Source organism: Athene noctua, chromosome 17 (genome assembly GCF_965140245.1).
Source record: "Athene noctua chromosome 17, bAthNoc1.hap1.1, whole genome shotgun sequence".
Classification (NCBI taxonomy): domain Eukaryota; kingdom Metazoa; phylum Chordata; class Aves; order Strigiformes; family Strigidae; genus Athene; species Athene noctua.
The window spans coordinates 13,383,868-13,402,928 of record NC_134053.1 but is presented as its reverse complement, the minus strand read 5'-3'; the positions used below and the strand labels follow the sequence as shown (position 1 = coordinate 13,402,928).

The following is a 19,061-nucleotide window of genomic DNA, read 5'->3' as shown; positions in this document are numbered from 1 at the left end:
CTTCCTGGCTGAGGAGCTCTGCCCCACTGGTGGCTTTTAGTGGGTTTTTTGATTTGCAAGGGGAAGATGGAGTTTCTTCAGTTACACTTTCCCCTGCCCTCCAGTATCCCTGGCAGTATCTCTTCCCTGCAGCCTTCCAGCAGACTTGGGGCTGGTGTTTGCAACAGGTCCTGGCTGCAGAGCTGTTGTGTTGGCTCCTGTGATCCCACCACATAACCTGGCTCTCCTCCCATCCCTGGTCCCTGTTATTGCCCCATTTTCCCCCTTTGCTGGGGGCTGTTGGCAGATTAAAGTCTTGCCCCTTAGGCTGGACCACCCCATGCCATCCGCTCTTCTCACGCCTTTGGATTGCGTGGGGCCTTGTTCTCCTGCACAATCTGGCCCAGCCTGGTTTAGCACAGGGGATTTACTAATCTCTGTGTGCTCCTGTGCCCAAACTGTGGGTGCCTGGGAGTGGCGTGCAGGGTGTGGGTGCTTTTCTGGACAGAAACTTGCTGGTATGTCCACCAGCCTCATGAGCTTTGGTTGAGAACACGGGGATCTGCTGGGCTGGTTTATTTCTCTATCTCAAAAAGCATAAGTTAAACTTTTTTTTTTTTTTGGTCCTTCTTCAAGCATTTTCCTTATGTGCTGGAAACCCAAACACAGCAACATTGGGTTGATATTCAGAGACCAGAAATGTAACTGGCCATTTTAATTTGACTGTCCAAAATGAGCCATGGGGTGGGGGAGAGTGAAATAGGTTTTCAGAGCTGTTTTTCAGTTTGAATCATAAAGGTGTTTAACATAGATAAGGAAATGTTTAACTCTGTGTTATCTTGGCAGGGTTGCTTTAAAAGGTGGCTCTTCCCAAGAGCACAAGGAAGATTTTTTTCAGCACATCTCTTTCCCTGTCTTGAATATTCATTGCAATACTTGATTTTTATATTTTTTTCCCCTCTTCTGCATTCCACGTACTCCATACCCACAGGTCCCCTTTTCTGCTTGCCCAGAAGCTCTGCTGAGGAGTTTTTGGCCGCCTGTTTTTGCGCAGTCCAGTTGTCCAATGCAAATGAAGGGAGTTTCTAGGCTCCTGCTGAAGCATCTCTCACCAGGGCACCAAGTCGAACATCCCAATGGAACTTAATTAGTTTTATGCACAGACTCTGTTGCTCATCAGTGGAGAGGGGCTCGGGGAGATGGAGAGAGATGAGGAAGGGGTTGCTTTTGAAATGTCTTATTCAAATGTAACTCTGGGATTTTGCTTTGGGGCTTTTGCCATTTTTCTGTGCTGAGTGGGACCTGCACACATGCATGTATACATGTGGGCTTTCTCTCAGTAGGAAGCAAAAACCAGTAGGAGCTGCTGTCTCCTGTACAAAACCCACTCAGTACTATTAGTATTATATGGTCTCCTTTTGTCTGAATTGTTAAGCGTATGCATGTGTCTATATATAAAGGAAGGAAAAAGGTATTAATTTTTTGCCTTATGTTGTAGCCAGTTCTTGTTCATTTTCAAAATTGTCCCTTGGCCGCTGGCGCTACTTTGGGGGCTGGCAACTGGGGTATTGCAGAATCTACAATGCTGAAATGACACTGGACTAAGACTTGTGTCTTAGCCTTTAAGTCAAGGAGCAATCAAGATGATTATTTTCTTGATCTTACAAATTCTTCTCTCTGTTGCATTCCTTAACTAGAGTTCTTGCACAGTGACATTGACCCATCCACCTTCCTGTCTTTTGCTAGCATAGACGTGTGGGTATTTTTCAGTCTCACTTTATAAGAAGGTCCTGAACAAGCCTCTAATGAATCACAGTTTTCTCCTCAGGATGACATTGTGTCCTTTATTTCCATCTCTGTTTGCATTATTATTTTTTTAACCTCAAGCCTGCTACAGCATTTCTACCTCTTCCAATCCAGTGGATTTTAAGCCTTGGGATATGGTTACAATTAAGGACCTTTCACTGCACAGCCTCTTACCTCCCCGGGGCAGAACCCCTGCCAAAGGCATTTGAACCGTGTTGGCTTCTGCAGCTGGTGGCACCGTGAGCGTTTCTGTCTGTGCTGCTGAAGAAACGAAACTAAGATGGATTGGGCTGACCATCTGTCTTCTCACCTCTCTTTCCTCATCCCCCGGCAGTATCCTGACCACTTCCAGGCATCTGGCAGAGGAGAGGAGATCTTTACTTAATTGCACCAAGTTCTCAAATTTTTGGAGGAAGCTCCCAAGGCTTCTTTTCCCAGGAAGGTGGTGTTACGGGATTGACTCTTATTAGAGAGCTGCCCTTGAAGATGGGACATTTTTTTCTGATGAAGTTCTCAGAACCAGGGAAACTGACCCTGGGAAAGTCATCTCCCTTGTTCTGCTTCTCACAGACCCACTTGTTAGTGGGGGGACTTCCCATCAGTGGTCTGTGCACATCAAGCTGTCCCCCTCATGGGTGGCCGCCTGGGACTCACCTGAGGGTGTTTCAAGGACAGGCTTAGTCCCCCTTCATCACCCCCCCCCCCCTTTTTTTTTTTTTTTTTTTGTTTGGCATCTCCTTGTGGAGCCTTGCTTGGAAAGGCAGCAATGATAGTTTTCCAAGCCCAGGAGCGCTGATCTCAGCACCTCAGCAGGCTGGACCTGAACGCCAGCAGCACTGTTGGGATTTGTGCCAAAACCTGCCCTGCAAATCCAGTTGCCAGGTGGGCGGCGTGACCCCTCTTTGGTTCTTTTTAAGCCACGTCTTCCCACCCTTTGGTCCCACTGCTGTGCTAGCAGCCGAAGGGTTAAAAGAGTTCGGGGCGCGAGGGGGTGGATACGAGGTATTTCAGATGCTCATTACTCACTGCCAACTTCCCCCAAAATCATATTAATTTCACGCTGTCACGCAGGACTGCGCTGTCTCTCTCGTCAGCATCCAGGAGGGTGACGGGGATGGGGGGAGTGCGGGTCCCTCCTCCACACCACGGCTTCGATTTGGAAAGCTCATTGGTGGCCTCTTGCCTTGCCGCGGTACCGACCCGGCGGGACTGGGCTGGGGCTGCCCACCTTGCAGGGGGATCTGGGGAGCGGGGGGTGCTTCGCCATGCGCTGGCTCCTGATGATCATTTTCCACCCCGCTGCTTGTGCAAAAACCCCATGAAATTAGGTCTGCTGCAGCGGGGAAGTCTCCAGGAGGGAAGGAGGGAGGGAGGGGAGCTGCCACCCTGCCCTGCCCTACCTGTGGGCAGCCAGGATGCTGCTTAAAAGTTGGTCTTTAACCAGTTGCCTCCCTTTCCTTTTTTAAATGCAAGTGAGTGCAGCCTGGCTCTGACTGCAGCGATCACTTCCCCAGCTGCCATTGCCTCCCCTCTCGTTTCTCCCCCTTTTTGGCTGTTTGCTCACTGCGTCTGCCAGAGCTGTCACCTCTGTAGGGACTTCTCACTGTCACACAAGGTAGGGCTGGGACTCTGACAGCTCCCACGCAGGCTCAGCGCTCCCGAGCCTGTCCCGCCTGGCAGCTCGCTCCTCCTGGAAGGCTCTCTGGCAGCAGGGTTTCTGCTCTGTCCCCAGCAATTTTTGTTATTCTTATCCCTAGAAGGTGTCTCAGCCTTTTACCACGTGTGCTTTTGTTGGGGTTTTTTTTGTGGGTTGGGGCTGAAAGAATCATCTTTTCCCCTTTTCTCTCATTTTATACCCTATGGCCCTACTTGGCAAAATGCAGCTGCAGCACCTCTGGTCTCCCTGTGTTCGCAGAGCCAAGAAGAAAACAGCATGTTCTGAGGCACACACAGCTCTCTCCCCACAGCAGAGAGCTGATGGCCCGTGCTATGTGAGACTAAAAAGCTTTGCAGTAAACCTTGGAAGGGGAGTTACCTGTCTGTGTGGAAAGCAGGGACCTGTGGCCCCCAAGGGACCCGTGGCTCTCATGCCTGCAGAGCCCTGGACCCTTGGGAGGGGAGGATGAGAGCGGCAAATCCTGTGCCAGCAGCAGCACCAGCCTCTGGTGCCCCCAGCTGAGTGCTGGGCATTATCAGGGCTTTCTAATGCTTATGAAACATTAGAGAATCTATGAATCCAGGCATTATTCCATTTCTTAAATCAACTCTGCTTGTGCTTTTTTGACTCTGAGGTCCCTTCTTCCTCAAAAAGACCATCCTCTGATGTGTAAACCAAAAGCAGGCTCATCCTATGTAGACACATCCCTTGGGGACATTGGCGTCTCCACAGTGCAGTTCCCCCACCTTTGTATTGACCTTACGAGCAGCGAGTGCTGACAGGAAAGCTCTTAGAACCTCCTTTTGCACCACACCTAGCAGCGGGCTGTCATCTGGCACATTGCATGTGGCCAGCCCGTGGTGATGCTTCTTAGCATCAGCTTTTACTCTTTCCCGTGTAGGGGATCTTCCACTTGAAGCAAAGATGTTGCTTCTGGGAGGTACGTGGGAAGTTGTGGCTGTTCAGAGGCAGACAGGTGCTCGTGGGAGGTGGTTTCCTGAGCCCTGTTACTTGATATCAGTGCAAGAATCAGAGGAAAGCTTGTAACTTGGCAAGTGCCTCTATTCAAGCAAAGCATCTCTTTGGGAGTCGTTACCTGCTCCCATCTCATTTAATCCTTCAACTCCAATATGGGCATGGCAGCTTGTGTACCAGCTCGGAGAGCTGTACCTATCTCTTTTGCCTCTATAGATTAGGATCTTCTGTTGAAAGCCCCTGGCTGGAAGCCTCACAGCATGGAGAAAGAGGTCCCTGCTCTGTCTCCAGCTCTCTGTAAGCCAGGTGTCCCTGCCCAGGCAGCCAGCAGTCAAAAGCTATTGGAAATACACTCTCTGCAGAGGGCAAACTCCAGCCATTTTGGCATCCAGTCAGCCTTGGCAGGTTATTTTAAGGTGTGTCATTGCCTCTCTCTCTTTTTCCCCCTCCCGGCATCCTTGCGTGCATTACAGCTCATTTGGGTCAGCTGGTGCAAGCATTGCTGGTGGATGAAGAACATGATTTCTCTTCCTTTTTTTGTAGCCCCTCATTTCTACCTCGCATTCACCTTCTCAGCAAGCCTGTGGCTGCCACGCTGCATTGACAGCATCTGTCAACAAGGTACAAGCGTCTGCTCTTGCCTGCATTTGATTGTGAACACCCAGGGCGTTGTGATGAGTCTTCCTGAAGGTTTGAGGGGGACAGCAGGAGGGGGAGAGCTTGCACCTCACTGCACAGATGCCCCACTCGGCATTCAGTGCTGCCTCTGAACTGCCCTGCCTAGCTCTGCCTTCTTTAGCATCATCAAAGTCCATTTGTTAAATTAGCATGGTTGCATTGGCCGTTTCACAACTGCTGGCGTTTGCATACTGATACAGGGAGACACTGGACGGGGATAGTGTGGGTAGGCATGTCCCCACCTCTGGGACATCTCCCTCCTGCGAGGAGGGGGTGAGTGCCCAGTGGTGGCTCACTCTGTGCCTTGCAAAGGTCCGTCCCCATGGGGAGCATCTCCCTCTGCCGCAGTGGTGGAGAGTGTGGACTTAAGCTTCCCTACGCGTGGCCACGCACACTCCTGGTTGTTCAACTCAATCGCACTGTTACTGCACTACAGCCCTGCTGCACGTATAATGCCCTTCTATGCTAAGACATAAATAAGGAAATAACACCCCAAACCCAACCAGCAGTTACTTCCACTGCAGTTTTCTTTGCCCAGGAAGTCCCACAGTTGTGGATTAGCTGGGCTTGGCGACTTCCACCCTTGGCTCTACCGTTTTTTGTGGTGTGGCAAATCTCTCCTCTTCCCCTAGACGTTGCAAGGGTGGAGTACGACAAACTTTCTACAGAAACAAACATCATTGTTGAATCCCATGATAGCTCAGATAATGCTTGCACCATGCAATCGCTCCCTGTCTTGTCATCTTCCAAAGGTTTTCCAGGTGACCTGTAAAGATGTGTCTCACTGCATAAAGTAGCCTTGGAGCTTTAGAAGGCGTTTTAGTTGTTGCAGGTTGGGAAAGGGTGACCAAAGGACAGGGCACACCAGGAGCAAGAAGAGAGCAGACATCGTAGCTTGGGTAGCAGCTGCACCACCGATTTTGGGGACAGGACAGACAAGTCGGACTATTATTGGAGTAAATACAGTAGGTCTAGAAATACTGTTTTTACAGTAAAATGAGAGAATCTAATGTTTTGCTGTTAGTTGTGTCTCTGGAGAGGATGGTGCTGGTCAGGGGAGCATGGTAGCGTGGTAGCTCCCAGCCTGCCTTGCCAGCAAGCTGATTGTGTGCCTGTTTTTAATGCTTTGTCTTGTTCTGATCCCTGGCAGACTTCAGATGTGGTCGGGCTGGGCTCTTCAGGGACTAGCCTGCACTCAGGAGATCTCACCATCCTTATTGTATTAGAGTCACCACAACAGCAGCACTTCACTCAAGCTCCAACATTCTTAATGCATTTGCATGCATTTGATCTTCCCTGCGTGTTTCTCTGTTCTTCTGATGAAAATAATTAATCTGGTTATTTTTCTAAGTCATCCTGCAGCTTTACGGGGACAAGACTTAAATAAGGATTCTCTTTAAAGCAGAGCTATGTTAAAATAGCTGTCTGCCTATAAATATCTCATTGCTTCTATATTTATTCTCTTCCAGCTCAGTGCAGGAGGTTCTACAGTTAAATCTGAGATGGACTTTTTTTTTTTTTGACTGTTGATGTAGCTGGTATCTTAACAGTAATGCTGCTTTCTCCAAAGGATGCCCTAGGTACACCTTTGGGAGCCCATGAGGCATGGCTAAATCTCCCTTCTGTGTTTACTGCTTTGCTAGTTGTACAAATTTCCTCTTGTCTTTGAAACGAGCTGACTCATAAAAATCCTAGAGGAGCAGAGATTTGTACCAGGCCCTCCTGTGAGCACTATTTTTAGCATAACTTATTTTTGACCAGAGCTGCACTCTGATCAGGATTTTCAAAAGAGCCCAGGAGAGATAAATCCCCAAATCTCAGCGCTGTTGGAGCTGCGGGTTCCTTTGAAATCCCGATTACTGCAGTGACTTGGTGGCTCCTAAGCCCTGGTCCTGCAAGGTGCTGCATGCGGGGAGAATTGTGGCTTACGAGCGCAAGCTCTGCGAAAGGCTTTGCAAGCGTTGGAGGCTCTCATTGAAGTCCGTGCAGGGATTGAGATTTCATGAGGTTTGGGATATAAGGGTCACGACTGGTCGTTTGCACATCTCAGTGAGAGCCACTGTGGGAAGGGGTATCAGAAGCTGTAGTTTGGTCCTGGCATGGTCCTTGGAGATGGGTGTGATGTGAGGCTGGGGAGTGCACAAGAGAAGTCCTCTTTCAGTTGTCCTGATAGAGCTGGTCCTTTCTCCACTATACTTGAATGTCTTTTGTCTCCCCCATTTAAAAAAAAAAAAAATAATTACAGTGGCATCGAGAAGAAAGCTGTTGGTTAGGTGAAATCACATAATTTAAGAGTGAACAGAATCTTGGCAGAGCTGACACATGGTAGCAGAGGGGAGAAGAGCCCTGTAGTGACCAGGGCTGGGAGCAGAGCTCACCTCTCTGTAAGATGGCAAAAGAGGAGAGAGCAGCAGCAAAACCTAAATTATATTAGAGTGGAATTTGCAGCCTAGGTTTTGAATGACCTCTTCAGTCACACGTGTCCAACAGCAGTTATCTTTAAGTCTTCTGCATCACCAGTTCACACTCTTTGGGACCAGCAGACAACTTTGAAACCCCCAGCTCTCTTTCAGAGTTTGGTGCAAGTCCAACATCACTGTTTAAACCTGGGACATCCTAAAGCTTATGGTGTTCCCCGTGCCAGCTCGGCATCTTCCCCTGTGCCTTGGGAACTGGCTTGGAAGTTTTGAGCATTGAGATGTAAGGTTTCAGAAGGAAGTCTGTTCATGCTTTAGCTAAATGGTGAATCATCTTCGTCTTTAAAGAATGAAAATAAATTTGGATAATATGCAGGTATCTCCTCCGGGAGCTGTCAGCAGGCTCAGCAAGTCCTGAGTACTTTTCCTTGATCTCCTCAACTCTAAAATAGAAGTATAACAATAGGTAGGTTGAAAAAAATTCCACACCCTATGTTAGACCCGATGGCACACGCTCCTCCATCAGCAAGGGCCAGGAAAGAAAGGCAGGATAGACATGACTCTGCTTGTGCAGTACCCTGCGGGCAGGCACAGGTTAGAAGGGACCTGCTGAGGAGCTGAGATCTCACTTTACATTCGGACCAGGAGAAAGATGGGAGCAAATCAGGAGATGACTGAGTCTGTCCCTCTGGCCGAAAGGCGTGCAGAGGCTGCTGGGTGATTTTCTGCACGTTAGCATCTCCTGCCGATGGCTGGTGCTCATCCCCCTGGTGCTCCCCACCTTTCCTTTTGCCATACTGCCCCGTTAAATTCAGGCGTGGGAGCCAGCTCTGTAGGGCTAAATTACTGTGACGGTCGTACCATAGCAACTGTACCTGTCTGCCTCTGCCAGCTGCAAGCTGGGAAGCTGTTGAAAAATAATCATCGTTTGGGAGGAGCAGGGGGCCAAGAAGCTGTGAAGGGAGGCTGCAAGACAATGCGTTGCCGCTTCCACTGGCACGGCAAATCTCTGCCGACCAGGGAAGGGAAAGGCCCCTTTTAACATTAGCCTTTAAAGCAAATCTCTTTAAGGAACTGAATCTCTCGCACGACGTTAAACCTCGCAAAGTAGGATTAAATGCAGCAAAATTAAGAAACCAAACCTGGTTGCAGCACCTGTTTAAAAATGACTTAAGTGGAAGGATATTAAAATTTTAAGACCTGCCGCTGTGCTGGTGATGGAGGATTTAAAAAATAATAATTACTGTTGTTTTTTTTTCTTTTTGCTAGGTTTTCAGAATTGGTTTCTTTCTGTTTAGCATGCAGCCTAATTGCGTAATTACACGATAGACTGGAGTAGAATTTAGTGCATGTAATACCAGTTATAAAGAAGAGCCCTAATTATGTATATCTTCTCAGGTAAATAATACATCAGGGGCATGGAGTGGCCTAATTACTGTTCTGAAAACCTGCCTAATGACTAATTTACTTGGAATTTTAGAAAGCTTTTGATAAGGTCCCTCATAAGCAACTGTTAAGGAAAATAAATCGAGAAGGGGTAAAATGTTTTGCTACATTTTTAAACAAGCCATTTAAGCAACAGGAAACAGCCACTGCCTTCTGGTCTTGCATCTTGAGGAGAAGGAAGGTCCTGTGGCTGCCTGTTGGTCTGGGGCCAAAGCTGTTGTGTTTCTGATTCTGCTTCACCAGGAGCTCCAAGGGAGGCTGCTGCTGACTGAGCCATCCACAAAAAATGGGACTTAATATTAGCAGGAGCCTTGTGGGTAAATTCACGGGTCATTGGAAGAAGCGCATCTATGTCTATATAGTCTCTGACACAGTATTTGTGATACTGAGCATCTGAATATCTTTTGAAGATCTGGTCCAAAATTTGGTAAATCTAAAAAGAGAGAGACTTTGCTTAGTTTTCCACACAAAATTGGGATCAAGGGCAATCCAAAAGCTAGACTGGCTTCTCCAGAACTGGTTTCTAGGTGGATCTTGTGAGCTTCATCCGTGTGCTGGAGCTGGGACCAGTGCTGTCTTTAATCTGGGGAGCGTTGGGGGCACATCAGCGAGACACCACAGTGAAACTTAAATCAACAGCATGGATAAATGAGTGAACGGGTGGTCCCCGGTGAGAGGTGGGCACCGAGCTGACAAGGAGGGGTAGAAGATGCGAAGACTTGCAGGTAAGAGAGAGGAGAGTCCCAGCAAAACCTTTAGCTGGGACAGAGGAACCTTGAAACAGTGGGATGATGGAGGAGAGGTTGGTGAGGACTGCCCCGTGCTCTGCCCTGCTGCCTCTCGACATCTCCTGGCACAGGCAGATTTGGCAGCTTGGGCGGGCTCGCCACCACTGCCCCCTCCCTTCACAGCCCCTCTGCTTTGGTTTTGGATCTTTTCTGCGGGAAAGCACAGCCATGTATTTCCAACTGGAGGAGCCGAAGAGATGTGGGGGGAGCAGCAAGAAGGAATTAGCACTAAAGGGTCCTCTGCCAAGCAGCCACAGCGGAGATAAAGCGAGAGGATCTTTGTGCCTAGCCGGCGACATGCTAATTGGCTTTCCTTCCTAGCAAACTTTGCAAATGATGCTCTTTAAGTCGTCGGCAAGATAAACAGTTGCTGTGGCAGGTGTGCCGAAAGCACCGTCTGGATGTAATTAGACGTGTTCGCAAGAGAGCATCCCGGAGACATCAAATGGTGCTGTTCACGCCGGGTGCATCCCGGGGGGTTCGTCCTGCTCCCCCCTCCCCTGCCACGGGCTGGGCTGCTTTTGGAAATCGTTGGTTGCTTCCAGCCAAATTCGGGATGGGGAGGGTGGGGGGGTGGTGAGGTGGGAATCTGGCTGGTGTTGATTTCCTACAAGTCTAGTGGAAATCAAGCCCGACAAAAAGGGAAAGGTGTTATTTGTGCTGCTGTGGCAGAAAGATGGAAAATTCCTCCCTATGACACATTAGAGAGTCTCCACATGGGACAGGGAGGGGACAGCCACCCAGGCTGGATACCCTGTGTCCCACCACTGTGACCCACAGAGCATCGTGCTGCTTGTGTGCCTTTCTCTGGCTCCCATTCTTCCATCAAAGAGAAGTCCCTCAGTGACTTCTCTTTCATGCAAGGCCAGGTCACACTTTTGCAGGATTTCCAGCTTTTCTGCTGCTTTTGCCATGGAGCTCTTGCTTTCTTTCTTGTACCAAAGATGCTCACGTTCATGTTGCACAGGGATTTTTTTTAAATCACGAGTCCCTCTGTTGCCTTCATGGATTGATGATCAAAGCCTTGTATGTCTGCATGAGGTTGGTAGATAGCAGCTGTGGCTTTGCAGGCAGTGAGCTGAAAAAATGGGAGAGATTTAGCTTCGCAGGGTCACCTGTATGGGGAAACTGAGGCTGAAAAGGAGCCCGAGGTCCCTGCTTTGCTCCCCAACATCGCTGCCAGCTGCTCAGCTCCTTAGCAGTAGCTTGAGGGCTGCAGCATCTCTTGGTGCTCACTCCTGCCTCATCAGGACCTGATGGTCATCACTGATCCCAGAGAGCCTCCTGGGTTGAAAATGTTGTTCCCGATTTTTGTGGATGGAGGATGCTCCCGATAGGAAGCCTTGTTTCAGGGAGACCCGTTTCCTGGGGAAACTTGGGGTTTCTTTAAGACCTGGGAGTCTCTCTGCTTCACTGTGTTGTTTCACTGCCCCATCAAGGAGTTTGTTAAAGCTTCCAGGGGATGAGTTGCAGATGTTTTGGGGGGAGTATGAAGCTGCGTACTGTCGGGGATGAGGTTGCAGCACCCTGGGAAGGCAGCTGTCTGAGGGGCCTGTGTGACCCTGTCCTGCCGTTACCCAACAGTGCAGGAGAGAGACAAGTGAGAAGCACCTGTATCCAGCTGAAAATGGCAGTTGATCACTCTTGATCCCATAGGAGCTGAGGATTCCTAAATATTCTTAAATAGCTCAGAAACCTTGTTGTGGTGAGACTTCCCACAACCCCAGCCCCAAGCAGGCAGGGGTCTGTTTTGTTCAGGTGGTGTGGAGGAGGTACCCCACTGCATCCATGAGGGCAGCATGGCCAGCACCTCCTGCCTGGAAATGCAGTGCCAAGAAGAACAATTTGTGGTGAAAGGCTGTGGCTGAGCTCGGACACGTGCCATCGGTGCTCGACTTCCCTCGGTACAGGTGGCCAAGAGGGGAACCTGGCTTCAGACCTGCTGTGGGAGGCTTCCCCAGAAAACTGGCCTCAGGAAGGGGCCCGTCGCGTGGAAACAGCTGAGCTCAGAGAAGACAGCAGTGCTTCTCCCAGCAGCACGAGGCTGGCACAGAAGACCAGGAACTGCCTAATGCGAAATTCAGTTCTGCTGCAGCAAACAGATCCAAGAGGCCTCCAAACTCAGATGATGCTCCTGGGCAAAGAGGAGAGGAAGCTGGAAAAACCGATGATCCATGTAGTAAAGAACAAGAGGCAGCTGTGGCTGTCCACCTCCTGTGTACTTTTCACAGGGGTTTTGAAGGTGATTTGATTATCCAGCAGGACTCTCCGGTGCAGGTGAGGAGCTGCTGTGGGAAGGAAGGAGCTTGCAGTGGGGCCAGGGCAGGCAGGGACCCGCTTTTCTGCATCGCTGCAGCCGTGGGCTGGGGGTGTGCTGGGACACCTGGGCTGCTCCAAAGTCTCTGTCTCTGCCGGAGATGGAGGCAGCGGCAGTTTGTACTTGATTCAGCGTGTCAGGAGGCTTTGCTCCTGCCTTGCCCTCCTGCACATTCATTTGCTAATTTTCAGAGGTTACCGAGGAGACGTTATTGATGATGATGATGATGATAATGGTAATAGGGGAGATAGGTGGCAGATTAATTCCTGAACTCTCTAACAGGATTTAAGGTAACAAGAGAGGAGGGCTTTCTTCCTCCTTCTCTCCTTTCCCTTCCTCCTTTCAGATATTTCCTGTGCTGGGGATAACAACACCAAGGAGTGTTAAATTGGCTCTGAATGTCCACCCCTGGCTGTCCACATTCTTGTAACGATTTCATTAGCTTGAATTATCCACGTTATTTTCTTGTAATGGGATTAGCTGTACTGGAGTCGGCTGAAGTCCTGGAGTGGGAGGCGGGAGGGACCTTCCGCTGCGTATTTCATTAACTCTCTCATGCAGGGGGTGGAACTGGCCACGGCTCAGCCCAGGGGCAAAACCATTTGCCAGGGTCCTGCGTTCCTAAAGGAGGAAGAAAGAAAAAGGACCATTATTATTTTTTTTTTTCCCCCCTATAATCAGCAAATCGGCGCAGAAGCAGAGACTGACAGGGAGGTAATTTGTTGGGGGAGGGAAGGTCCTATTTGGGGGCGAGGGGGGAAAAAAATAATAAAATGAAGACCATTGCAAAGCGATTGAGTGAATTCTGCTGGGCTGACGTGTGGCTGCAGCCTGCTGCTGGGGAAGAGGCTGTGTAATAAGGAAGGGAAGGAGTTCTGTCTCTTTTGGACTTGGTGTCCCCTGCCCAGAGCCATTTCTGATGAGCGGTTATGCTGCCTGGCTCATTTGCTTGAGCTCTGTCCCAGGGCTGCTGGCAGTCGCAAGGCAGGATTTAGGCAATGTCAGGGCTTGGGGATGAGAAGGCAGTGAGAGAAGAGGACAGAGGAGGAGGTGGTGGCAGTAGTTGGCAACCCTCAAGAAGGTTGCTAGAGATTTTCATGTCCAACTTTCCAACATGGGTATTGCTAGTTTATTTGTCTTGAAGGGATATAAACCAAAGAGAGGGATTTAGGACTGCCCCATGCAGTGGGATACCTGTACATGTTTGGAGAGACCTAAGGGTAATTTTTTTTGTTTTCCAAGAAGATCTGCACTTCTGGTAATGGACAGCAGTTGGTCTTTCCAACCATGTGCCTGGATTCATGATACCAGTTCTGCTTTCCCCTACAGAACTTGGTAACCAAAGAGTCTTTGATCAGCTCGTAGCTGAGGGCGCACCGAGATCAAGCATAGTAAACACATCTTTGTGTTTGGGACTTGAAAATAACAATTAAGGCTGGACAGGTCTTGGCCTTTGCCAAGTTGCTTGCAGTTTAAATGCAGTTTGAGATGGAGGGGATATTTCCCAGCTGGAGCACTGTTCAACCTCATTTTGGGGTACCTGTCCCATGAACAAGTGTGTACATGCGACCATCATGGCTGCCTGGGGCAGCAGTGGAGCCAAACTTAGACACTGGGGTCCAAACAGTGGTGGGGAGAGACTTGGAAGCAGTGGGCAGAAATTCAAACAAAACCCAATGGGAAAAGAGCTGTGAAAAGAGGTGGTGGAGTCAGTGGCAGAAGATGGTGCTGGCACTCACGTGCCTGGTGATACAGGGGTAGAAGCGCAGAGGATTTGGGGCTGTGCCTGTAGCAGGAGAGTGGTGGTGGGAGGGAGCTGCAGGGTGGGAACTTGTGTGTTGTGCTGACAGAGGAGGAAAGAGGGTTTCTGGAGACCACCTGTATCCCCATTCTCCTCTGTCCTCCAGCTGCTCGGCTGTGTTAATGAAGGAAGTGCAAGCACCTTCTAGTAAACAGGCAAAGCCAAGTGAGCAGTATGTTGTCTACCGAGCTAGAGTGTGCTCTGTTTAATAGCAATATAATGTCCTATAATTAGCAGGCAAAGGACTTGCCTCCCAGCTGGCCTGTGCCAGAAGGATATAATTACAATCCCAAGGAGTGATGTTCCTCTGACCTGCAGACAGCTTGTAGCCTACATCTTACAGCATGGAGGAGAAATCTACTTCTCTTCCCTCTCTTCAGCCAGGGAGGCGAAGGGATGGCTGCGGCACCACTGGAAGACCTGCTAAAGCCTTGGGAGAGCAGCTCATACCCGGCAATACCATGTAGAAGTACTGGATCCCTTGGGGGTGGGAGGGAGGGGATGTCCCTTCTGACATCTCTGGAAACATTGTGTGTTTCTGCTGAGCTTGAGCTGGGTGACTTGTCGAGGGAAAGGTTGTGGCTGTCTTTATTCTTCAGCTGCGTGGATCATTGCTCAGCCAGGACGAGTGCAGGCTTTTACTAGTTTCCCAGTAAATCTGGATCAGCTTGAAACAAAGGTTCTCATTTAGGAAATACCTTAGTTGCAGCATTTGTTCAGGGCTGTCACCCTTTCCAGCCCATGGTGGGAAAAGGTGCCAAGCCTGGGCAAGTGAGCACAGGCATGAGGATGGGTTTTGCCAGCCTGGTGGGCAGGCTGCCTGCGGGGAGCACAGGCAGAGGGAACCTGGGAGAGCCACGTCCTCCAGACCCATCCTGCACCTCTGTGTGTGCTCTACCCTCCCCTCTGAGCCCTGATCCCCACTCGGGTTTTCAGACAGTGGCTGTTAGGACACCATTTTTCGTGACTATATGGGGAAGGGAGCTGGGAAGCAACAGAGCAGCTGTGTGTGTGGCAAGTTGCTGGGGGCTTTGCAAACCTGCCACCTTCATGGCAAAGTTCTTGCTCTTTGCTTTTGCCCTCCCCAGAACTGCCTCTGGTAATTGTGAGCAGCTTTAGAGGGACATTGTTTATACGAGATGTTTGGTTTTGCTGCACATCTTGGCTGCACTTGTTATAGATGAAGTCTCAGCCTGGTGTGGTGCCACCAAGAACTGTGGGGGTGTCCTGCCAGAAATCCAGTCCCAGGCCAAACACGTGGGTCTGGTAGAGACAGGACTTGCCAGAAAGGAGGTTACAATCTTCTGCAACGTTAAGCTGGGCTGCCTGTGAACAAGTCAATATCTCAAGAAGGAAAGGGCTTTGCTCCCACAACTGCCAGGTCCTTCAGTGCTTGTGCCATGGCTCAGTCCTGGCACTGGTGCAGGGCCTTGGGAGCACTGGGAGAAGACATGGATGCTGGTGGGTAGAAATCCAGAAACGGCTTGGGTTTCACCTCACGATAACTCCAGGGACTTCCCTGTAAACCGTTGTGCTCGGGGCGAGGAGCCTGACAGGGTGCTGTGCCCTGTGCCAGCAGTGGGGTTTGGTGCCAGCGCTTTCTGATCTCTGTCCAGTTTGCCACAGAGAGAGGACAGAGACCTCAGCTCCAAGAGGAACCCCCATCCTGGGACACATGCTGCATTTTCACGCCGTTTGCACCCTCAGAGCAGTGTGCTGGAAGGGGAAGGAGGTGGCAGCGTCACCAGTTGCTGTGAGCCCCCCTGCCTCCGCAGCCATCCCCACCCCTGGGGAATCACGTGTTTTAAAGCAGCTCAGTGGGATCTTACGGACGAGCTGCAGTTTAGCAGCCTGTATAAAAGCTGTTTTCTTCCCTCCCTTGTCACTTTGCTTGGGTTTTGCCTGGGCGATGAGCTGCATCCCTTTTTCTTCCGTCGGTTCCTGCTCCTGTGGCGCTCCTGTGGCAGCCGTGGTATGATCCCTGCACGGCCGTCCCGCAGCTGGAAGGCTGCAGCCGTTGGGGGAGCAGACACAGTGGCCCCTGGCTTCCCCGGGTACTGGGAGCCTGGCACTGCGGGGGGTAATTGGGTTGCCTCCGCCTCTGCCTCTCTCCCCCCAAATCCGGAGGAAATAATTGGAAAAGAGAGGTGTGAGTCTGTGCCTGGCGCTGGAGAGGAGAACATTAAAGGCCCGAGCTCTCCACTTCATTCGCAGCTCCCGGGATGGTAATTGCTGTGTTGTGGTTTCTAATTAGCGCCACAGTGGGGGGTAGGGTGTTTTACTCTGCAGCCCCAGTGGGGTCAGCCCTGTCTCTGCTGTGCCCCTCGGCTTTCCTCACCCTCCCGCTTCGCCTGCTCTCTGCTGGGATCCGCGCTGCAGCATCCTCCAACAGACCCATCTCTCTGGCAGCCACTGGTGGGTACCACTGTCCTTCCTGCACCCATCTGCCAGGGGAGGTGCTTGTGGCCACCCCTGCTCTGGATTGGGTCTCCACCACCTCCCCACATCTCCCAGCAGAGCTCTGAGCTGGGGAGGAAGGAAGAGCCAGTTTCTCCCATCTCTGCCCAGGCTGCAGTGGGTCACCACAGCTTCCCCGGGGTCTGTAGCCCCCCTGCTCCTGCTGGGCACCTCCTGCAAGTTGGGTGTCGGTGTCAAAGGGAGACACGTGGTGTTTTAGTGCACAGAGTTGTCTGAAACCTCCTCTCTTTTGGCAAATATTCTGCTCATACTCCTTTGGCAAATATCCTGCTCCCCCCAGGCAATGCCCATGATGTTTTTTCCACGGAGTGATAATTGAAGCAAGTGCTTCCCTGCCCATGCCTGCCACTGGCTGTCTTTCCTAGCTGGATGGTCATCTCCTTGGGCCAGAAACTCTCTCCTTACCTCTCCCTTAACCCAGCTGTAGCATCTGAGATCCTACAGAGATTCTGCAAGTGAGAGGGGCCTCCTGGGGCCCCACCACCTGCACCCCCTTGCAGGAGGACCCTCCTGCCACTGGAAACCACGTGGCGCTCCTGCTGCTCCCGGAGTTGAGCATCCCCGCCAGCCAAGGCGGCTCCCTCGCCTCCGCTTGGGTTTGTTTGTTTGTTTGCATAGCACCAGCTTGAAGGGGGCAGGAGGGAGAGAGGGAGGGAAAGTGCCGAGGAGGAGACGTGCGGATTCATTTTGAGGCTTCATAATGGTACATTTACACACCACGTTGCCTAAGGAAATTGGGTAGATGAATGCCTGGTCATGCTGCCAGTGCACCAGGTTAACTCCCAGGATTTAGCTTATATCATTTCACGAGAGCGTTTATGGCCTTTACTGTGTTTATTCCCAGGTGCTCTTTGGCACTGCTGCATCCCAGGCTCCTTTTGTGTATGCACGCGTGTGTGTAGATTTTCAAATAAAATAACACATCTATTCAGACCTGGTCCACATTAAATATTTATTGCCTGCAGTTTGTGCATATGTGTTTGATAAATGGACATAAGGGGAGGGGAGTAGAAGGGGAAGCAGGAGCTCCGATGCAGAGAAAGCGTTGTCTTTGTCCTGGAATTTCTCCAGGGGATGGCAGTGGAGAGGGGTGTCTAGCAAGCACTGCCTTTGGGTCTGTTTTCAGGCTTTTTGGACAAGGTGCAGGCTGGTGGGATGGCTGTGTGCTTTGGTGCTCAAGCAACAGGTTTCTTCTCCAGGGACAGGCATGTCCCATCGAGGTTTCCGCTGGGCTGTGGCTGGGCACAGATGGTGCCAACCCTATCCCGTGCTCTTAGGCTAAGCAAGAACCTCCTTATTTCCCCATCCCTGACTTTCCATCCCATTGGCACACAAAAACTTGCCTGAAAAGCTGCTGGATCTAGGGGTTGTTGTGCAGCACTTGGGTCTGCTGAATTCACCTGTTTACCCTTGTACATTCAGCCAGCTTAAATAAAACCAGTTTATTCTAGCTCATCAAAGAGGTGGAGTAGCTGGCTGCAGAATGGGAAATGCAGGCACCCAAGTGAAGTGTTAGAGCGAGGAACTCCAGTCTTTAAAATGATGCCCAGCATCCATGGAGCAGAGGGATGATGCCTTTGTGAAGGCCCATGCCTGCAACAGGCTCTGGGGATGGAGGAGCTATTTCTGTGCACTCTAGCCCCTCTTCAGAGGTGCAAATAAATCTGTTTTGATGGTGGTTTGGAGCAGCCCTGCCTCCTGCTAACCTGGAGATGCTCTTTGCCCACTCTGAGCAGGGCATGGTACAAAGGCTGGGTCCTTGTCTTCTGCAGGTCTCCTGAAGGGAGGAGAAGCATAGCACTTATATTAAAGAAGTTTTTTGCTTTGTTAAGGTTTGTGACCGGAAAGGATGAGCTTTGAAATCCAAGCTGAGTTTTCAGCTGTTACTAGGTGCTTTAGACATGGGGCTTACAGGGAAGCAAAGTGGCCTCTGGACACTGCTCGCCCTAGTCCTCAGTGCTGGCAAGCCTGCACTGTGGGTCTGCAACTGATAGTGCTGAGGTTTGTGAGAAAATGATGGTTCTTCCCTTGATCTCACGGTGTCTTTGCTTTTTCCTCTCTAATTCACAGCACCTTTGGAGAGCTGAAGACTGTCCGGCTGCCCAAGAAAATGGCAGGAACAGGATCCCACCGGGGCTTTGGGTTTGTGGATTTCCTCACCAAGCAGGATGCCAAGGTGAGAGGTAGTTCTCCCCCTCTGGCACCCTCCCAGCCTGCTCTCAGAGCAGAAGGTGGGGAAGGGAGCCTGGAGGTTCTGTCCCACTGAGGCTTAGCCCAGATTTGGGACAGGCTGTTACCATTCACCAGCAAAGCTGCACTGAGGTTAAAACCCCCATGTGGGCAACCACTGGAGGTTACATGACTGAAACCAGAAGCTAAGCAGTAATGGGCATAAGTTTGGTGCAACTGATAAAATGGCTAATAGTTCTTTTAAGGTAGAAGGATGGGGCTTATTTTTCAGGTTTGTGAGAAGCAAGGTGAGAAGGGATAGTTTTGATCCAACATTAACACATCAGGAAAGCTTGACTACATACCCCACCTCCACCACTGCCTTGGTTTTAGGGGAATTTTGGATGTTGTAACTCTTTACTGACTTAAAACTGTGCAAGGCCCATGTTCATCCGTATTCCGTGTGTTTTGAGACCCCCTGTGAGCAGCCTTACCCTGGCATTTTTCAGGTAGTGAGTGTAACAGAAGAGTAGTAGTTGTGAATTGGTCA

The 19,061-nt window shown here is 50.5% G+C and overlaps 1 protein-coding gene across 2 annotated transcripts in view; it reads left to right on the top strand.

Moving 5' to 3' along the window:
- The window catches only part of RBM19 (RNA binding motif protein 19), a 71,850-nt gene that overhangs the window by 28,630 nt on the left and 24,159 nt on the right, over positions 1–19,061 (top strand). For both annotated transcript variants that reach the window (XM_074920980.1, XM_074920979.1), the window contains one exon: positions 18,413–18,518. In XM_074920980.1, coding sequence (XP_074777081.1) covers positions 18,413–18,518 — 106 coding nt within the window. The remainder of the gene's footprint in view (positions 1–18,412; positions 18,519–19,061) is intronic.